Genomic DNA, 20,688 nt, shown 5'->3' with positions numbered 1-20,688 from the left:
AGGTGAAAATGTCTTCATTTGTTGGAAGAATAGTTGCTTTCACTAGGCATTTTGTAGGAGTTGTTTTGTTGTTGTCTGAAAGTACCAGTTTACAGAACAATGTGTATGGATGCTGAATAGCTGAAAGGATGGAGTGTGCCAATTACTGAGGAATTGTTTCCCAGCTTCAAACCCACCTTTCCTTGCTCTGCTTTGTCTACACATCACTCCAGCTCGGCCAACTCTATGCTTGAACCTGCCAAAAGGGGGCGCCAGAAGGCGACTGACAGGCTGGATAGGGGAAAGGAATATTTTTTTTCAGCATCATCTTTGCCTTGTCAGATTGCTGGGTTAAAAGTATGACATTAAGTTAAATTTAAATTTTATATAAAGAACAAAAAATTTTTTAGTGTATGTCGCATATGATGGAACAAATATTCTAAAAAATGATTCATTATCTGAAATTCAAATTAAACTAGGTATCTGCAGTGTTGTTTTTGCTAAATCTGGCAACCCCACAGCCTTGGTTTTTCCCCTCTATGGCAGCAGTTTGTTCCAGAAGCAGCAGCTGAGTCCAGTTTGCCGTTTGGCCATCGCTTGTAGAACTGGCCCCACAGGTGCCCCTCAGAGGCATGAACACTAGTCAGCAGCCTCCTCATCTTCCCTTTGCTCCCCCAGCCTCAGGGGTGGTAGCAGATCCTCATGGTTTCTTTTTGGCATTTCAATTCTTTAATGTGTCATTCACAATTCTTTATATTAAATTTTCTCTGTTGAAGCAACTGGTGTAGACCTTGCCCGATGCGGTTCACAGTAAAGTAATTGAAACTGGCAGTGACAGGCCTCTATGATGGTCCAAGAAAAGGGAATTAAAGTGAGACTGTATGTGGTTCATTAAACTTGCATGAATCAAAGAAATTGTGTTCTCTAAGGCTGGTGAAGAAGCAGAGAAAAGTAAAATGTTCCAGGATACGTTGCATTTTAAAGAGCTACAACCCTTTTTGGAAAACTATTTCTTCCCAATAGAGACCAAAGGCACAAAATGTTTCTGCCCTTTGACCTCATGCTTCTACTTCTGGGAATCTATGTATGGAAAAAATCCAAAATGTATGTCTTAGGATATTTATAACATTGTTATTTATAACACAGAGTGCCTGGAAATAAATATGTAAAAAAGGAGTAATGGTTAAGTAAATGAGCTAGAGTAGACACTCAGTAGACCATACTGCAGCCACTAAAAATGATCATTATAAAGATGGTGCAGCTACTTAGAAAATGCTTTGAAGTTAGTATATTGTTCTGTTTTATGTCTTTTTTATTTCTTAAAATTTTTATTATACATGCTATATTTATGGAAAATGAAGACCTTGGGAGGAACTCAAATTAGAAGTAAATCATGTTCAGCTGAGCTGGTTACAAGTCATGTTTAGCATGAGAACAATTAAGCTGAAGTTGTCTTTCCCTTGTATTAATAGGTTGCCATCATTTTCTTGATTTTGGCAATAGCTTTCCCTGGATTCAGCCCTCTTGAGTCAGGTCCTTGTGCAGTTCATGTTGGTGTGGCAGCGATACAGAGAGCAGGGGTCTTGTGGCTCGGCCAGGAGCTCCTCCGTGAAGTGGGCTCTGGAGTCAATCATCCAGTGACAGGCCTGCGTAAGTACCGCAGGCCCCAAATATTTGCCTCCATCCCACCAGCAGCTGGGGCCGCTGGTGCTGCAGGGGGCACAGAGGACACACTTGCTCAGCCCATCCAGTTTCTCCCGATCTTCTATGGACTGCAGACACTGCTGTTTGCCTTCCTGGCATGCATCTTCTTCAAATAAAGCTTAATGGATTTGGACTGAGCATAGACGTTGCTTAAATCAGGAACAAGATCATTTATCGCATGCATATGTGGAGGAGGGTAGGTTTTTGAGACTTTGTTGAAGTTGGTGTCTGTCCTTCGGTGCAAGCCAGAGTGTTGCCTCCGCTGATGTCATTGCACAGGAGCCACAGACGCCTTCTCTGCATGGCCTTTCGAAGGTCAGGGCAGAATCAGTTTCATTCTTACTCTTGATGAAAGCATCCAACACCATAGGACCGTTTTTATTCAAATCAATTTCATAAGTTTGCTCATGAAGTTTATCTCCAGTCTTGTCTGGGTCCCAAAGGTATATGGCAAATTTCTTGAGTCCAAGAGCTGCGGCTGAAGCTGTTGGGGGCCCCTGGGCAGGCCTGCGGGCAGGTGCCACCAAGGCTGAGGCCGGGAGCGGGCTCCTCAAGGATATGCTTGCCACATCTGTCTTCTTGGCTCCTGACCGTGAGCCCCCTTTATAAATCTTAATGTACAGACATTTAGCTAATCCTATTATTGTCCCCTTTTACAGACTGGGAAAATGAGATACAGAACAGTTTGCTGAATTGTCCAGGATCACACGCAGAATGAGGCATTGAACCTAGGGCAGCAGGCTCTAGGGCAGGGGTGTCAAACTCATATTCACCAGGGGCCACATCAGTCTCACGGTTGCCTCACGAATGTAACTTTAGGACTGTATACATGTAACTACTCCTTAACAGTTAAGTGAGAGCTCAGCACTGCTGCCCAGTAGCAACAAGGTGCTGGGATGGATAAAACAAGGTGGGGGGCCGGATTCGTCCCGTGGGTCTTGTGTTTGCCACCTGTGCTTTAGGGCTTGTGCTCTTAATCCCTGAACTATGCTTCACTGGGTTAGTAGGAAGGAGGATAGATTACACATCATGATTCTAATTATAAAAAGGATACACACAGAAAATCTGGAAGGAACTACAAAATACTAAGGGTTGCAGGGTGTAAATGTGAGTGAATTTTCTGTTTTCCAGGGGGATTGTTTTTTGATAGCTCTGCGGTGAGACCTTTTCCCAGAACATGGGTGGGATTTGCTCCTAACTTAGAGGCTATGTGGTAGGCTGAGATAGGCAGCTCAGCAAATGGTTAGAGCCTAGTAAATATACCTTCTGAGGCTGTGGCCATCAGAATGCAGGAACATACTCCTCAGAAGATGAGGTGCAGGCTCTCCAGCCTTCGCACAGCTGTGACCTGGAGGGACTGCTGAAATGTCAGCAGGGTCCCAGGGCCGGGGCTGAGGACCACTGAGGCTTCCTAGGATTGCCTGAGGGTCCCTAAGGGGCCCAGTATGCACTCGCTGAGGGCCTACGGGTAAAAGCACCATGCTGGGCACTGCAGACAACAGGGGTGAATCAAACACGGTCCCTGTACTCAGAAAACTCCAGTTTGCCAAGGCTGGGGCACAAATTACAATAGCATAATCATTAGCTAGAGGTCATTTTTTCAAAACCATTGCATTCATTCATTTATTTACTTAGGATCGGTTATGCAGCAGCCTCTGGGGTACTGAGGATATCATTGGTAACAAAATGGGTTCATTCCTGCTTCGGAAAGAAAGAAGCTATGAAATGATTACGGGTGTGTGATGACTGTCATAAAGAAGTTGTTCATGATGCTCTTTTTGTTAGTTTACACGTAGAAAAGTTTACTGTCAGTGTCAACCTGCCTTTGCAGCTTCGTTACTCTGCGTGTACTCTGTGCATCAGTTGTCACCGTTCCCCAGGAGGCCACTTTTATTTTCCACATCTGTATTTTGCCCCGGCCGTTCCCACCATCCATAGGACCTTCAACGGTCCATTATTTATTCCTCATGATTCAGCCCAAATGATCTCCTCTGCCATGCATTCTCTACTTTCCCCAGGCACTCTTTCTTCCTGAATCTACTTTTTGTCTAACCTGAATAAAGCCAGGCTCCGTCATGGCCAGGCTCATCTCTGTACTGCATTTAAATGTAACACCAACTTGCCCTGGCTGGTTGGCTTAACTGATTGCAGCACTGTCCTGTACACCAAAAGTGTGTAGGTTCAATTCCCGGTCGGGGCAGATATGGAAGGCGACTGATCAATGCTTCCCTCTACCATTGATGTTTTCCTCTATCTTCCTCTCTCCCTTCCTCCCTCTTTAAAAATCAATAAACACATCCTTGGGTGAGGATTAAAAAAAAAAGGAACACCAACCTGACAACCAAGAAAGCATCAAAAAGCAGTTTAAATAGTCACTTAAATTAACAACAGAGGTGGTGAGATTTGTATGGTGTGGCCCTCCTCCCAAACCCCCAAATACCCTTTTTGTCCATCATTTTCTCAAAGTCCACTTATTGTGGTGGCTATTCCCCATTTTTCCATCTCCCCCAAAACAACCTCACCCATCTCTTTGCATCTAAAAACCCATTTTCACATGTTCTACCAAGTCAGCGTATGCCATCCAAAAGATCTCCAGATGAATTATATGCCCATTTAAGTTTGAGACCTACTGAAGGAGATGGCTTCTCTAGGTGAAGTATTAGATTCCTTCCATTGGACAAGAGAGGGAGTTTTCTGTTCATCGGATTCTATTTTAGGACCGCTTTCTCCCTCCTGAGAGGAGGAGCTGTACAAAGCATCTGCCATCAGATGGCGCCAAAGATATTTCATCAGTGTAGCTACCAAAGGCATTGTACTCGATGTTTCTTTTCTGGTTTGGGTGTGAAATATCTTCGTGGTTAGAACCTGCAGGTTGAATAATGGCTTACCTGTGAAATACAGGAATGGTCTATTAAGGGAAGGTTAATAATTTGGTGCTGAAATTCAGTGCTGGAAGGGATTGGAGAGCATGACACCCAACGATTGCACAGAAAAGGAAACTGGGGTCAGAGGGAGCAGTGGCTTGCCCCTGTCCATCACCCAGTTGGAAGCGAAGCAGGGAACCCCAGGTGCTGCTTCTAGCATTCCACTGCCTATGCAGCTCAGATGGCCTTTTCCGACTCTAAAGATGAAGGTGGCAGGAGCGGCATTTATGGGATTTCCCAGGGGAGAATGGAGGGGCAGGTGGTAGTGGAGGCAGAGGGAAGTGGATTTAGGCAGTAGTTGTACATTTTCAGTGGTGCCTCTGGAAGAAATGGAGAACACAAACCAATGGGAACTCTGATAGAAAAGAGTTGAAAATTTCAGTAAGGATATAGGGCAACTGCCATTCAATGGTCATTCTCACTGTGGCCGTGGCTCTGGGCTGTGTGTGCTCACCTGCGTGTGTTCACTGAACATTCACAGCAATTGTGAAGCAGATGCTATTGTCTCCCTGTGTTCCCCCTTTTGAAGTGGAAAGTGAGGTTCAAAGAAGAAGGAAATGACCAGGAGAGCACTTGTGAGCCCTCTCACCACCGAGTCTGTGCGCCCTCTGCCCCCAGTCCACATGCGCACCCTTGCTTTTCCCCCTCTCACAGCTGGGGCACCGTCCCTGCCCCTGGCTAAGCTGCCCTCAGGTGTGTAAGGCTGGGCCCTGTCATTTCTGCCCACTCAAGGGATTTGTCTTGCAGTTCTCTCCCCTTTTTTTCTGCATCCTCAACTCCTCCCTCTCTGCTGGATCACTGCCATCAGCATACAAATGTGTCCCAAAACTCCTATCCTAAAAAAGCCTTCTCTTGAGGCTATGTAGTTCCCACCCTATTTCCCACTTCCCTTTAGAGCCAAACTCTTTTAAAGAGCTGAATCTATTCATTGCCTCTGTTTCCTTTCCTCTTGGGCTTCCTGAACTCTAATCCAATCAAGTGACTGTCACCACCTCTTGTCAAGTCACCGGCACCTCCACCTTGCCAAATTTAGTGGTCAGGCCTCAGCCCTCCTCGTCCTTGACCTCTCAGCGGCATTTGATACTCTTGCTCACTTTTCATTTGGGAAACTCTTGGCATTTGGCTTCTGGAACCCCACACTCACTGGCTACTTCTTCATGATCAACTTTCTGGATCTTCCTCTGAAGTCAGGTTGTTCTAATACTGACCAGAACTCAAGGGGATACACAGCAGTTCTTAAACCCCATATAATAAAGTATGGCCAAAAAGTTATGTCCATCACTAAGTTTCATTCTGGGGGACTCTTGGGTAACATGTTAGGAATTTAAAAATGGAGAGGAAGGAAGCTGCTTCATTTTTTGGAGGAAACTACCCCTTGCCCCCACCGCCCCCAGAATAGCCCAGGGGTCCAAGGATGTTAGAACAGGGCTGTGCCCATAAAGGCTACAGGCAGCAGAGAGCATGACTGGTTCTTCCTTATTCATGACAAAAGAAAAACAAATTTTCCTTTTCAGAGAGAGCTTTCCATAATTACATATCCTGTGCAGGTTGTAGGCTTGGGAAATGCACAAAAGGACAAGCTGAAAATGTGGTTTCTCTCCTGCTTTTAGTAGTCACACCTGACAAAGTTAAAGGAGTTTCCATGCTAAACAGATTACTGGAGAAAAGGGAAAGAAGGAGCCATTTATCAGGTGAGGCCAGGCTGTGAGAAGGATAGGGAGTTAGGCTTCATGGGGGTGTCTGGCTGAGGTGGCTTTGGAGGCCTGGGACCATGGGGAGCTGGGCGTCCTCTCCTGCAAGGCCAGATGCACTCCCACAAGCCACAGAATTAGCACCATTCGTTTGTTCATTAGCAAGTGAGTGCCGGTTCTGGGGCCTTGCCCGCTAGGCCTGTGCGCATAACATAAAGATGAAGGAATCGGTTTTGTTCACAGGGAGTTCACAGCATAAGTGTTCAGAAAACTCAGGTTCTCCTGATTGGATATAATGCAAAGGCCTTCTTTGACTGCTTCAACCCTATTTCTGCGTCTTGAAGGGAATTTTCTAGAGCCCTTGGACCCTCTAGAATGCATTTCTGGCCATGGCAAAGGTGGGGTTAGGCCTATTTTGCCACAGTTTGGAAGGAACCAGAGGGAATTACCACCTTCTTTGCTTAGGGGATTAATGGAATCAGCAGGCTTCATGGGTGAAGGGGCTTTTGTCGCAGAGGAGCCAGGATCAGATGCACAAGCCCACGAGACCCTCGGGGCTGGGGCAGCCTCAGAACACAGGACTTGGGGAAAAGGAAGATTTGGGGGAGTGGAGAGAGATCAGGGTGAAGACACCAGCAGTAGTTTTGGTGTGGGGAAGAGAGAATGGAATGTCCAGGAACTGCTGCTCAGCTTGTGTGGTGGGGGGTGGGAAAGGGGGCAGCAGACCCCCAACAGCCAGAAATAACCCCAACCTCTCACAAACAGGACAAACTGATGAACAAAGTCTTCAGATATGGGCCATTCTCCCCTTCTGCCCCCTTCCTACTGGGGCATCTGAGCCCCGGGGTGCTTTGAAGTATTCTGCAAAGTGGGTGACCATGGCCCAGTGTCACTTTTTTTGGGGCCTTGGGGAAAGGTGGGGACAGCCTTGGCCCTAGGTGCAGAACATGGGAGGAGGTGAGGCTTGAGTCTTTAATGACAAAGAGAAATTAGCCAAGAGCAGAAAAGAGTTCTAGGCAGATGGACCAGCACATCTAAAATCACAGCACTGGCCAAGAATTCACAGTAATGTGAGTAATTCCCTGGGCTGCAAGGGTGTATGTTGGAATTGGAAAGAGCAGAGGTAGAGCCCAGACTCCTTCCTCCTCAGGCTGCCCCGGTCCTGTGCTCACACTGGGCCCCGTCCAAACCTCCCCCACAACCTCTCTGTCTTAGCTCTCCTCCCTTCCTCCTTTCCAGGCCTATTGTCAGGAATCCACTATGCACGAGAGGTCCTAGTGTTCGGTACCAGTGCTGAGTCCCATTCTGTGCCTGTCCCTGCCTACACATCACTACAGTCCTTACAACAACCTGGATGCCACAAACAAGGGCAATGATACAACAGGAACACTTAACCATGAAGTGGCACAGGCCACAGCAACCAGCACAGAGAATGTCTTCATAAAAGCATCCTGGTCGTGCCGGCAGTGCCGGCTGATGAGCAGTTGTAGCTGCCATTCCCATATCCACTTTACAGATAAAGGGAGGAAGGCTGTGAGGATTTAAGCCATTTGGCTAAAGCCACAAGCAGAAAAATGGGAATTCAGACCTAGGCATATCTCAATCTAATGTCTGGCTGTTAAGCTCTATGACTCACAAATGAAAACTTGAAAACCTAAGAGTGTGAGGGCGTGACAATGGCCTGACATACCGCACAGGCACTCTGAGGGGCCATCTGCCCCTAGAGATGTGGTAGGACTCCTGGCAATGCAGGTCTGGGGAAGGTTGGCAGGGTAGGAGGAAGCTCTGGAGTGGACAAGCCAGCTGGTCTTCCAGCTGCTCCCTTGAGGGCAGCTATGAGGGGAGGCCGGGGACCCATGGTTAATAGGCCAGCAGTGTCCTGGACCTGCTCCTCTGGAAGGACATGGCAGACCCGGCCTCCAGCATGGCCATTGCCATTGCCCTTCCCCCTCCAGGTCTCTCCCCTCCCCTAAGAGCAGGGAGGCTTCTGTGGTCCCAGCTGAAACAACAAAGTCACCTGAGCCTCTGCCTTTTCCAAAATTCCTGCAGAGGCTGCCAGCGATGAGTCAGTGTAGCCCGCCAGTTCGCCGAGAACCAGTCTGGGGTGCAGAAGCTCTCCATGAGTGTGAGCTGGGGGGGCAGGAGACCGTGGGCAGCCTCAAGGGGCACGTGGTCACCCTTCTGGCTGGGGTTCCAGAGGCCCTGCCCTTGGCAGGCCCTGTGGGATCGGTGATCCCCAGGAGTGTGTGTGTGTTATAGACGGACCGGCTGAGGGACACTTCAAATTGTGTGCCCGAGCTCCCGTTTGGCCCAGGCATGGCCTGCTCTCATGGGGCTCAGTCTGGTGGGGTCCTGAGGCCTTTAGTCATGTCTTTCCTTGTTTGACTGAGGACATGAAGGGGGCTGATGTTCAGGGCAGGCAGTACAGCCCAGTCTCATTTTCAGTTGGGCAGCCTGATTCCAGCCCCCCACCTTTGTGGGATTCTGACCACTGGTCCTGCTGGGGTGTCCCCAGCTGCCACATGTGGTGTGGTTTTTGTTTCTGCTCACCACTGTGAATGCTCTCTCCCTTCCCCCCAACCCTCTCCAGTGCTGTGCGCACAGGCCTGCCTTTTCCATTTCTGAGCAAGGCTGTGTAATCTTACATTTCATTTCTGTGTACTTTGTATTGGGAGGTAATTCTAGCATGAGCTTAATCTTCCATGTTGCCCCTTAGCCCTGGAACTCCTCACCAGTCTTCTAATTGCCCACTTAGCAATGAGAATGCCCATCGCTGGCTTCTGGTCCTGGAGCCATCGCTAACCAGCTGGTGACGTGGTGAGACCCTTCCTGCCCTAGGCTTTATCTTTGGGTCTGTAATTCTGGGAGTTAGAGAAGGCAGTGAGAAAGGTAGGAAGCAGTAGGATACTGGAGGGCAGGGACCGCCCCCCCCAACTCACATGGGGTCTGCAGTTTAACCCTCAGTAAGAAGACTCACCATACCACCCCATCCACAAAGGAGAAGAGGCAACCTGATGTCATGGAGAGTTCACAGTCAGAAATAACTAGGTCCCAGTTATTATTAACCAGAAGTAGCTAGTCCCAGCTTTGTGCCTGTCTGGCTATGTGACCTGGAGCAAAACTTAACCTTGAACCTCAGTTTCCTCATCAGTGACACAAGACAGCAATATCTGTCCTCCCACAAGGGGGAGTGGGTTTTACAAGGAAGTTATGAGACCAGGTGAATGAAAACACTTTTCAAACCTGGAGTTCTACATGTGTACAAAATGTTCTCATTTGGTACCACTCCACTTGGTTCCCTGGGAAGGAGATTCTGAGACATGCGGCGTGTTCAGGATCTTATCATGAAGTGCCTGTGGGATTGACACACACGAAAGGGTGGGGTGCTTATGAGAATGTCAGTTTGCATGTGTAGACCTCATTCATTCATTCTTCAGACATTTATGAGGCATCTACAATGCACTGGGCACTGTGCTGGGAGCTGGGAGAATGAGAATGAGACATGGCTCCTGCCTCTGAAAGCTTATCATCTCTTGGGGAGACCAACAACCCAATGAGGAATTTGGGGGACAATGAGGTAAGAAAACTGATGGGAGCACAGGGGGCTGCAGCATCTGGTGGGCATCCAAACCAGACTGGGGAAGTGGGGGCTGAGGTGAGGCCTTCCCTGGGATGGGAAACCTTTGAGCTGGGTCTTTGAGGGTGAGTAGGAGTTAGTTTCTTGGGCAAAGGTGATGCGGAACGTGTCTCAAGCTGAGGAGCAGAACTTTCACCTGCAGAGAGAACTGACCGGGCTGGGGGCCAGAGGACTGAGAGAGAATTAGTGGGGGTGGAGCGGGGCACGAGCAGGCCTCATACATCCAGCATGGGAGTGAGAACTTTCTCACAAAGAGGGGGTCGACATCCACAGCTCCGTCTTCATGGTGTGTTTGGCAGCGGTGTGGGGGCAGATGGACTGCAGGACCTGGATGCGTCCCCTGCCTGTGTTTATGAGTATAAACTCATGCCTGTGTCTGCACATCTGGAGTCTGTGCACCAGGTGTGCTGCCCACAGGGCCTTGTTTTCCACCTCCGCCCTCCGGCCTTGGCAGCCCAGTGGGCTCAGGGGGGTGGCTGTCCTGCTGCTGACTCATGGGCGAGTGTCATGATGGAGCAGCCGGTCAGGGGCTAGCTGGCAGGTGTTTCCTCCAGGGTGCAGTGAGCGAATGCCTCCTCCCCCAGCCAGTGCCCCTGGACTCTGATGCCAGCCCCAGGCCCCTGCATCAGGGCTGAGGGAACAGAATGGTGACAGGCTTGGACGTTGCCATGTGTCAGCTTTTCCTCCCCAGGTCTCCCTCTCTGGGCACCCACTCTTCAGGTACTGAAATTGTGTATTTTCTTTTTTTTTTTTTAATCCTCACCTGAGGACATTTTCTTGTGTGTGTGATTATTGCTTTCAGAGATCGAGGGAGGAGACAGAGAAACACTGATGTGAGAGAGAAGCAGTGATTGGTTGCCTCCGTACATGTCTGGACTGTGGGTCCTACACTCCTGGACCAGGATTGAACCCGCACAGCAGCCTTTGGTTATGGGATGAAACTCCAACCAGCGGGCCATGGTCAGGGCTGAATGGATGAAGTCATACATTTTTATCTCGATTATCTAAAATTTGCTTACCTGTGCTATTCATTCTCTTGAAAATTTACAACCAATACAAGACAAACAAACTACTTATCACATTTCTTTAGCCCTTAATGTGGACCACTGGAAAGAAAGAGGCATTTGGTATTGCAGTAGGAGCATCAGAACTGGGAACAGTATGGCAAGTGATAATGAACTTGGAATTTTAAGTCCAAATGCAACTTTCTGCTTACTGGCTATGTAAGTTACTCTCTCTAAACCTCGCTTTCTTCATTTATAATACAGAAATGATAACTTCTTATAGGAGTACATGTGTAGCGTGCTTTTAATCCTCATGTGAGAATTACAACGGTGCCTGATGGATAATAAATATGCAACTCTAAACCTCAGTTATTATTACCTGGGGTTGAATCCTCTTAGCTCATGTGATGAAAAGTTGTGACCTCTTTGGACTCATCTGCAAAATGGGGGCCTGGCCAATCTTGTACTGCCAAAGGTCAACACCTGGCCCCATTAACTTGGTCTTTTTGCCTCACATGCTTCCTTGGTTTTAAAGGATTTTGCCTGCCAAACTTCATTTGTTAAATAATAACCCACATGTCATTAGACTTCATAAAGAACTAGGAAGAGCTCACGAAGCCCCTCGCTGACAGTGCTTGGGGCAGGAGAGACAGTCCCCATAAGGGACCGTGTCTTCCACTCCAGCTTCACATGCTGGCATCTCTGCAGCGAGAAGCAAGGGCCTTCAGCTATTTTGGGTCCATAGAACAGGTAACCAAGTTGACCCTGAACTAGAAGATGCCTCCGTTGGCTTTTGGAGCATTCTGGGGGCCTTTTGCCAATGTCTTTCAGGAGTATCCTTCTGAGTAGTATACATTCCAGCCACGTTAAGAGAAGGGATTGTTCTCATTCCCTGACAGGGATACAGCTTATGTTTCGAAAATCCAAAAGCAAGTTATTGTGGCTGGGGAAGGCCATTTTTATGACAACAGATGCTTTGGTCTAAGAGTCTTATATGCTAGTATTTTCCATATATTAGCTCTTTAAGTTTTCACAATAATCTTCCAAGGCAGTTATTACCCCCACTGAATATACAGTGAAACTGTGGTTCAGAGACTTCATCTGTCCAAGTTCAACTAGCTAGAAAATGACAGTGTTGCTTACTATTTATTTCATATATTAACTCATATAATTTTTACTTTCTTCTGAACTAGTAATGATCTCTATTTTATGATGAGGAAACTGAGGCTTAACAAAGTTGAGAGACTTGTTCGAGAGCTAAGATTTAGCCACATGGGAGTTGAATACAAGTTTAATGCTCTTTCTTCAATAGTTGTTGGTAGCAAACCAGTTAGGAGAGGCCTCCTCCTGGGCACCCATGTGGGCCTTGTGTCCAAGGATGCTCTAAAAGGCATCAGTCCTTGATGGTATTGTTGGGTGGGGTGGAAACCTACCTTGGATGTCATCGTTGAACATGCAGTACTTATTTCGGTATTTGTTGAGCAGGCGGAAGGCATTGGCATTGGCAAAATCTTCAAACTGGATGAGGCAGCTTATTCCAAACCTGTGGGGAGGGAGAGAAAAGAACGGGTGATTACCTCCTGAGGCTGATCCCCAGCAGACCCCAGCCTGCTCTGGGCATAGGGAAGCTCAGGTCAGCAGGCCAGGAGGCGTGGCATGGCTCAGTCACTGGGGTTCTTACCACCCAGCTGGCTCCTGGACTCCTGGCTCCACCTGTCTCATTATGGATGAGGATGGGGAAGGGAGAGAGTAGGGGCACTGGGCTTGGTGGTCAGTAGAGCCCCCACCACGTTTTCTAATGTGAGCTGTGGCAGGGCTGAGATGGGGCCTACTCTCTCTGTGGCCTGTGGCCTGTGGCCATCTGACATCCCAGCAGAAATCCCACTCTAAACCCAAGTGCATGCAGAGAGCCCCGCTTCTCCAGCACTGAGGCCTGGGGAGCCTCTGCAGCCTCCCTGTGTCTCCGTGGGTGGATCTTGAGGCCTCAAGTTCCTCCACTAGGGAGTCTTCTGGGGTCAGGCATTGTTTCTTGAGAAGATACAAAGAAGGCTGGGAAAGGCCACTCACTACTTTTAGCTACTGTCATGTACTTGCACCTTAGGGAGGTGTTCTCCCTCTTGTAGGCACAGAGAATCAGTCTAAAAGGCAGAGCACGGGCCCACCTCCCTCAGTGAGCTGGGGTGGCACTCAGAAAACTGCATTCCCCCCTCCAGCTTTACTGAGGTATAATTGACAAATAGAAATAGCATATACTTCAGGTGTACAATGTAATGTTTTAAGATACCCATATTTTGTCACGTATAGTGAACAGTGTTTTGTCCAAATTTCTGAGGGAAAAATAAGGATGGGAATTATACATGGATATAATGATTATGTACCATGGGTATAATAATGGGTATAATAATCCCGTGAATCATGTGCGCAACACCGTGGGTGCGCGCTATACACAGCAAACTACGGTACCTATCCCTCGTGAAATGACCACCTCAATCGAACTAACTGACATGTCCATCACCTCACATAGTTACCCTTTTGTTTGGGGGGGGACATTTAAAATCTCTCCTAGCAAGCACCAAGTATCCGATACAGTACTGACCATTAGCCATGGTCCCCACACTACACTGGAACTTGCGTTTTCAGCAAGCACCGGGCGGAGAGGCGGGTCTGACAGCCTAGAGAAGCTCTGTGAACGCTGCTTTTGGGGGTGAGGACATGCTCAGGAAGCGGCCTGAGGTGCCTTATTTACAATCTCGTATGCTAGAGCCACCTCCTAGATTTCCAGGTCAGGATAGAGTTCATAGTTCTTGAAAAATGACAAAATTTATAACCTGCTTTTGCTGTTAACATTGTCTGTGAGAAAGGTGAGAACTAGGAGTCTGCTCTCCGGCTGGAGGCTCCCTCTGCCTGGCCCTGCTGCACACAACTTCCCCTCGCTCCCTCCATTCTTGCTCTTTGATCCCAGTTTGACAGTTTTGTTGTATTGTGTTTCCGGAAGTAAGAGTGATATGAATTGTTAAAAATCACTTAATCCATGGACAAAAAAAGCTTTCATCTCATGAGTCAATTTCTGACTGATGGTACCTGAGGTCACGTTCGTTGAGAAGAAAATGCCCTGACTGATCATGGAGTGTCAGGGGCGTGTGGTAAGAGGTATGCTCTGTCTGCCATTCCCAACCAGGTGTGACCTAGAGGCTTGGGACCAGCTGTGGGAAGGATTTATGACCTTGCTGAAAAGGTAGGTGGGGTGCACACTTCTGTGTGGGCTCCCTGTGCTCTGGGGGGCATCTGTCTCTGATGAGGCTGGCAGCTGTGTGAGGGTGAGGAGCACTGAAATGGCCCAGAAAGCATTTTCATCCAACCTCATAATTTTGTGCATGACTTACCCTGTACGGTAGAAATGCCAGGAGGAAGGCAAATAAATGCTTCTACTCTGGTCTTTCTAGAACTCTGGTGAGTAGGGCCGTTGGTGGGGGACCTGGAGGTGGGTTCATGTTATAGGGGCAGAAATGGAAAGGCAGTAACTTATCAAATGCCAGGGCTAAGAGTTCCGGGCTAAGGTCTGCAGGCTTGTGGACTTGGCCTGGCTCTGCCACATATAATTGAGTGATCTTGCACAAGTCATTTCACGTCCTTGTTCTGCCTCGGTTTCCCCATCTGTCAGTGGGCACAATAATATCTGCCTGGCCAACTTCTGTGGGCAGTTTTGAGGATGAGGACTAAATGCTGAGGGTGGCTTTTAAATTGTAAAGTGCTGAACACACATGTCATCCTGGCCACAATTCTTATTCACAGTCACGGAGCTGATGGGGTTAGGGGAGGTGCTCACTGTGTCTTCTGACCCACCACCCAGCCCCCTTCTCCTTGTATAATGAAAAGAAACGATATATAAAACTTCCTGTGTACACATATAATACTAAGCTCACCAAGACAAAATTTACTGTGAATTTTTGTTGAGGGTGTGAATTTCAAGTATTTGGGTTGGGAGGGGGAACAGAACGTCTTTGGTAGCTGGTGACATTTTGCTACATATAATGCTCACAAGACTCCCAGTGTGGCCGCACAGCTGGCCTGGAGTGAAAATGCCAAAAAGGTCAGACAGCAAAAGAATGTGATACACGGTCTCCTTTTTCTTTCTGAGTCTCTCTCTCTCTTATACACACACACGTGACCTTTAAACCACACCACTCTGAGGCAAAAATAAGGCAAGAGTTATAAATAAGCACTTTTGTTCAGTGCGGTATTACTGTTTCATATTTTATTCAGTTTTATAATAAGAGAACCTCCCCAGGGAGCAATATGCTGAGAAACCCATTAATTCAGGTTGCTTGGGTTTGAATAAAAGGCTTTGTGAATCGCCTTTCCACTAACCTAGACTCAGCATTCCTAGACTTCCTCGGACTTAAGGACCTCCAGAACCACATCCACTGGAGACACCCCCCCCCCCCCCCGCCCCCATGGATGCTTCCTGGACCTTTGCTCACCAGAAACCAGCCCTCCCCTGGAATCTCCCACCGCTCATTTCCGTCTCTGACCTTAGCCTCCCCTTCCACCTCCCTCACCTCCACTACACCTGGTCTTTGTCCCCACCGAGACCGAGACCTTCGGCTCCATCACCATTTTCTCCCAGTTCCTTGGCCCCTCCTTTAAGGCTTTTTATGAACTCAGACCACTAGCCAGGCTGAAGCAAGGGTGGTTACTTCAATTGCTCTCTTAGCATCATCCATCCACCCACCAGTCCATCCGTCGGTCCACCCATCTATCTATCCACCCACCCAAAAGCATGTATTGATGCTTTAGGAAAAGGCCTGTATAAGGGAGCTGGTGAAAATTTAGTGTTGTGAGTTTGCCTGCCACCTTGTGAAACTAATTGAAAGTCAACCAAGAACAAAGATTTCAAAGTGGAAATTTAAATGGCTTAGGTGAAAAAAAATGTTCTCAATTCCTCCATGGATATCCAAATACAGGTAATGAGCTTTCAGCATGATGCCAATTTAAATGTTAATTATAATTGCCTTACATGTCTTCATTAACAAGCTACTACTAATAACAGCAGTAACAAAAACAGCTGAACTTTGTTGAGTGTTTCCTATCTGCTGGGCATCTCCCTGAGCTCTCCACCTATTCCCTCCAGTCGTCCCACTGGCTGCCGGAGGAGCCCTGCGCTGCAGGGGTTCCTGGCCCAGCTGCTGCTTATTCCGCTGCAGGTGGAGAGCGGCGGGGCTGGAGCCTGACGGCAGAACTTCCCTTAGTTTAGATTTCACGGCGATAGGAATTTGTAAAAGAAAACTAAGTAGACGGTAAAGTTGGGTTTCTTTGTCCAAGGAGAAAGGAAGTGCTGTGTGGTGGAGAAAACGCTGCCCTGGGAGACAGGACAGCCGTGTTCTCTCTCTGCCTCTGACATGAGCTCCGAGTCCCCTCTCTCTGGGCCCGTTTCCTGCTCTGAGCATGTCGGAGGACTGGTGCGGGCTACCTAACGTAGGGTTGGAGTAGGTACACTAGGAGCTTCACTCAGATATTTCAACACGTCCGAAGCAGGGAGGTCCGACGATCCTGAGCAAGAGCAACTCGGGGCAGGAACAACTCGGGAGTCAGTGGTTGAGGTCCTTTCTGGGCGGAAACACAGAGCAGCTGAGTGTGTAGGACCGAGGCAGCCCCCTCCGATGGAACAGCGGAGCAGCAGCAGGAGCCCCTGGAGGGGGAGGGCGGTCCCTGCCCAGGCCCCCTCCTCAGAGCTGGGGCAAGTTCCCGATTTTAGCACTGGCAGTATATTGCTGACATTCCTGCCTGCCAGAAACCATTCACTGCTCACCGGGGAGGCGGCTGCTTATCTGTCCCCTTCTGCACTTTTGAACTCTTCACCCTGAAGCCCTGGCAGGGGCTGAGGAACATCTGAGGTTTCTCCAGGGGAGAATTCCTGTGATGGAGAGAGCAGCACCTCCCTAAACCACCATAGAGCTGCCCAGATTTCTCCAGTTTGGGGACTCAGCTGGGAAATGGCCTTGGAGCAGCCAGAGAAGGCATTTCAAGGCTAGGGCTCACTTAAAGACAAAGGGCTGATGGGAGGAGGGGGGCGGGGGACTGGATGTTTACCTTGTTTTCCCCTAGCACTGAGGCAAGAGGAAGCCTGCAAATGGCGACCTGTGCCTGGGAACCCTAGTGGGCTGTGTGTGACAATGTGACAAGACCCAGGCCAGGACCATTTGTGCTGGATACCTGCCACCTGGAATGCAGCTTCCCAAGGGTAAGGAGATTCTGAGGTGGCTGTTCCACCCTGTGTTCCCAGCAAGCCAACTGAATGCTGCGTGTGGGACGTGGGCAAGAGCAAAATATTCCAGCAGCTGCCGGCCTGGCTTCTCTTTCCATAGGTCAGGACCTGCCATTCTTTCAAACACCTGGCTCCGACCTCTTTCCGGCCTGAACAAAGACGAGGGACCTGGGAGGAGCAGGTGAATTTGCTCAGCCTCTCTCCAAACAGAATGACTAAAAACCACCACTCCTATTTCCCCGGGACCCCACTCTGTTCCCACAACGAAACACTCACAACAAGTCTCCCACAGCAGAGTGCTCAGTGACACTATCAGTTGTCACCTGATGCAAAGTTATTTCCTTTATTTATGCTTTCCTTCCAGGAACAAGAGCTGACAGAACTCATGGAAGCTCTGGGTCTTTGTTTCTGTTGTCCATATTCCATTAAACTCGAGCCCCTTCAGAGGTTCTCAGGAAGAGTTTCCGTGGCTAGCCCCATTTGGGAAACTCTGAATGTCACATACAATACAGGCAATGTACAGTATGGAAGTTCCAAGAAGTTCTGCATTGAGAAACCTGTTTAACCCAGTGGTTTCTCAACTGATTTGACAGAGACCTTCCCTGCTGCATTGCCCGCTCTCCCGCCTGCGGTGCAGCACACCTTGAGAGACACAACCAACCCTCTGCAGAAGAACTTGACCAGGTGGGCCGGGTGGATGCAGGGTAAGGCCCTCCCGGGAAAGGCTGCAATGGCCCTTCTGGCCAGGATGTTATAGTAGCAGATCTCACCTCCTTCAGGTTTACCCCCCTCCCTCATCCAGCTTCCCTGTCTTTCTAAACACAGACCTGTGCATGCCACTTGTATTCTGACTGTCCTAACAGGGCTCCCACTTCCTCCGGCATATGCTCAGACTCCTTAGGTGGTGTTCACTTTGGCTGCAGCCTGAATGCTCCCCACGTCCTTGGCAGCTGCTGCTGCTTCCCCACCCATGTGGGCCCTTGTCGCACAGCTCCAGGAGTTCAGTCCAGTGCCTAAACTCCCTCTCAGACGGCGAGTGCCAGCTGACACGTCATCTCTTCCAGTTTTCTCTGACCCACCGCTGTCTCTGCCGTCAGGGCAGCAGCAGTTCTTGCCCCTGGGTGGTTGTGGTGTTTTGGACACATCTCTATCGTCACATATATCGTCCTGCATTGCAATTATTTATTGATATTTCTGTTTTACTTATTAAAGAAACGTGTAAGAGATATATACTGCAGGGGATCCTCTTTGTGTCAGGAACTATCTTAGGCACGATATAAAACTTCAATTCAGCAAACACTTCTGAGTGTCCCCTGTGAAGCAGGTACTGCCTTTCCTGCCAGATTACAGAGGAGAACATGAGACTCACTGTCTGATGGGGACACGAGGAAATACAGCAGCAGCTGCAACACCATGTGGCAAGGGCCCACGGAGGTGGTGGTCATCAAGGGCAGGCTTGGCTGAGTCTGAGGAGCTGAGATACCCGAGGGGACGTGTCCCTGAGCAGCAGACTCAACATGGGGCTCAGCAGAGAGGAACGTGGAGTGCAGGGCATCGTGAACAGTCCAGGTCATGGGACGGGATGAGGTCTTCAGGGGGACCGTGTGCAGTGAGCAGGGAGCTGAGTTAAGGACACCTCTGTCCAAAGAGCAGAGGGGCAGAGGAGGAGTCCAGCAAAGAAAAATGAGCAGGGGAGCCAGGCAGGTGGGAGGGGGGCCGGCAGAGCAGAAGTGTCAGTTGCTGCTGAGGTGTCCTAAGAAACAGGGATCTCAAAGTGTCTGTGGGAGTTGGCCCTTAGAAGTGCAGTGGTGGGGAGGGAGCCATTCTGCAGGGTGTTAGAAGGTAAATGGAAGGGGAGGAAATGTCATTGATTATGAATGTCAAGAAGCATGACTATGAAGTAGAGGGAGGGTGACAGCCACTGTGGGACAGAAGGATAGATTCATTTTTGAGGTGAAAGTATGCACGTGAGATAAAGGAGCCAGTATGGAGAGAGACAAGAGGAGTAATGAGGGGGAGATCCTGAGGAGATGCAAGGTGGTGGGAGCCAGAGGCCGGGTGGCATGTGAAGAAGACATGGTCCCTCTCTCTGGGACTGCACAGCCTCGGGGAGGGGACGGATGTGGAGCCCTCACACCACAGCTCCACGGCTTTGTGTGTGGAGTGGTCACTCTGTCGGGGGCAGGGGCCGGAAATGAGCCACAAGGGTGGTGGGAGAACTGCTCTGTAGGTGGGAACACGGGAAACCATGGATTGGAGAAAGCGGGAATACTGAGCCTGAAAAGGAGGGAGCCAAGTGGAATGAAGCATAATGATTATCTTTAAAAAGATGAAGGACTGTTCTGTTTATGTGGCCTTGGAAAAAACAGAGCCAACAGGTGTAAGTCAGAAGGACACAAATTTCAGAGCCATTGAAGGCAGAGATTTCAAACACTGGGTGGTAAGAGGCTGCCAGTTCCTGGAAGTGATTCTGTGGTTGCTGGAGCTCCACTTGGCAAAGAAGCTGAGGGAGGGATTCCAGCAGGCAGCGCAGGGGAGGGGGTGAGGGTGGACCCCTGAGGCCCTTCCCTTCTCAGGTCCCTCACTGGGAGATTGCCCCGGTGAGCCCGGCCCTGCAGCCAGACTGGCGGGCTCCTGTGGCTGGCATTCTGGCCCAGAGGGGGAAACTCCCGTCAAGTAACGAGACAGTCACAGGAAGCAGTGACTTCTAAGAAAAAACCCCAGAATAATGTGGCCGCTCAGTCACTGTTCTGACGGCAGTCCCAGGCCAGAAAACACTTCAGGAACAGTGTGGATTTCCTCCTCAATTTCCCTGTTTGTCTGAGTTCCTGGGCAAGCACGCAAATGGCGCCAGAAACCCCAGTGCCGGGAAGGTGATGGTGGCTATGTGCCGACCTCTTGACCTCTCCAAGGTCACAGGCCAGCACTCAGTTTTTCCTGTAGAGCACAGAAACTCACTCCTCAACTTTCTGCTCAGAAAGCCTGTGCACCTTTCCCAGCTACCGACCCACTAGCTGGTTGGGGAGCATCAGCATTTGAGTTGTCACAAGGCCACTGGTGTCCTTCAGGAAGCTTCTCTGGTTAGTTTGGCCCATTTTGATGTCTTCACTCAGGTGAACTACCATAGTCCCTGGACCACACAGTCTGTCATACAATCATGTGTCAACCTCCTCAGAGTCTAGACTGCCCCTTGCTCATATAACTGGCCAAATTCTAGCTTGAATTGTGATAGTCAGCTAGGGGTGGAAGACAATAAAGTTGGAAAACCCAGTCTGTGTTTGTGGGCTTTGGGGACCAAAGTGAGCCAAGGTCTGGGAGGGGAAGAAAAGGGAGGACTAGGTCAGGTTAGGTGACAGACTAGATCAAAGCAGGCAGCATCCTGGGGTGGGGGGCAGATGTCTCACTCACCACTGTAGGGCAGGACACCTGACGAAGGAGCTTTAACTGACCCCCTTTCCTGCCCTGGGGACAAATCAGCTTCAGA

General features: G+C 49.2%; 1 protein-coding gene and 1 pseudogene across 3 annotated transcripts in view; both read right to left on the bottom strand.

Moving 5' to 3' along the window:
• The window catches only part of ME3 (malic enzyme 3), a 194,969-nt gene that overhangs the window by 16,737 nt on the left and 157,544 nt on the right, over positions 1 to 20,688 (bottom strand). For all 3 annotated transcript variants that reach the window (XM_036028708.1, XM_028516577.2, XM_036028709.1), the window contains one exon: positions 12,373 to 12,482. In XM_036028708.1, the coding sequence (XP_035884601.1) occupies positions 12,373 to 12,482 (110 nt within the window). The remainder of the gene's footprint in view (positions 1 to 12,372; positions 12,483 to 20,688) is intronic.
• Positions 469 to 3,772, bottom strand: LOC114500933 (annotated as a pseudogene).

This window comes from Phyllostomus discolor, chromosome 6 (assembly GCF_004126475.2).
Source record: "Phyllostomus discolor isolate MPI-MPIP mPhyDis1 chromosome 6, mPhyDis1.pri.v3, whole genome shotgun sequence".
NCBI lineage: Eukaryota > Metazoa > Chordata > Mammalia > Chiroptera > Phyllostomidae > Phyllostomus > Phyllostomus discolor.
This window is presented reverse-complemented; position numbering and strand designations above follow the sequence as displayed.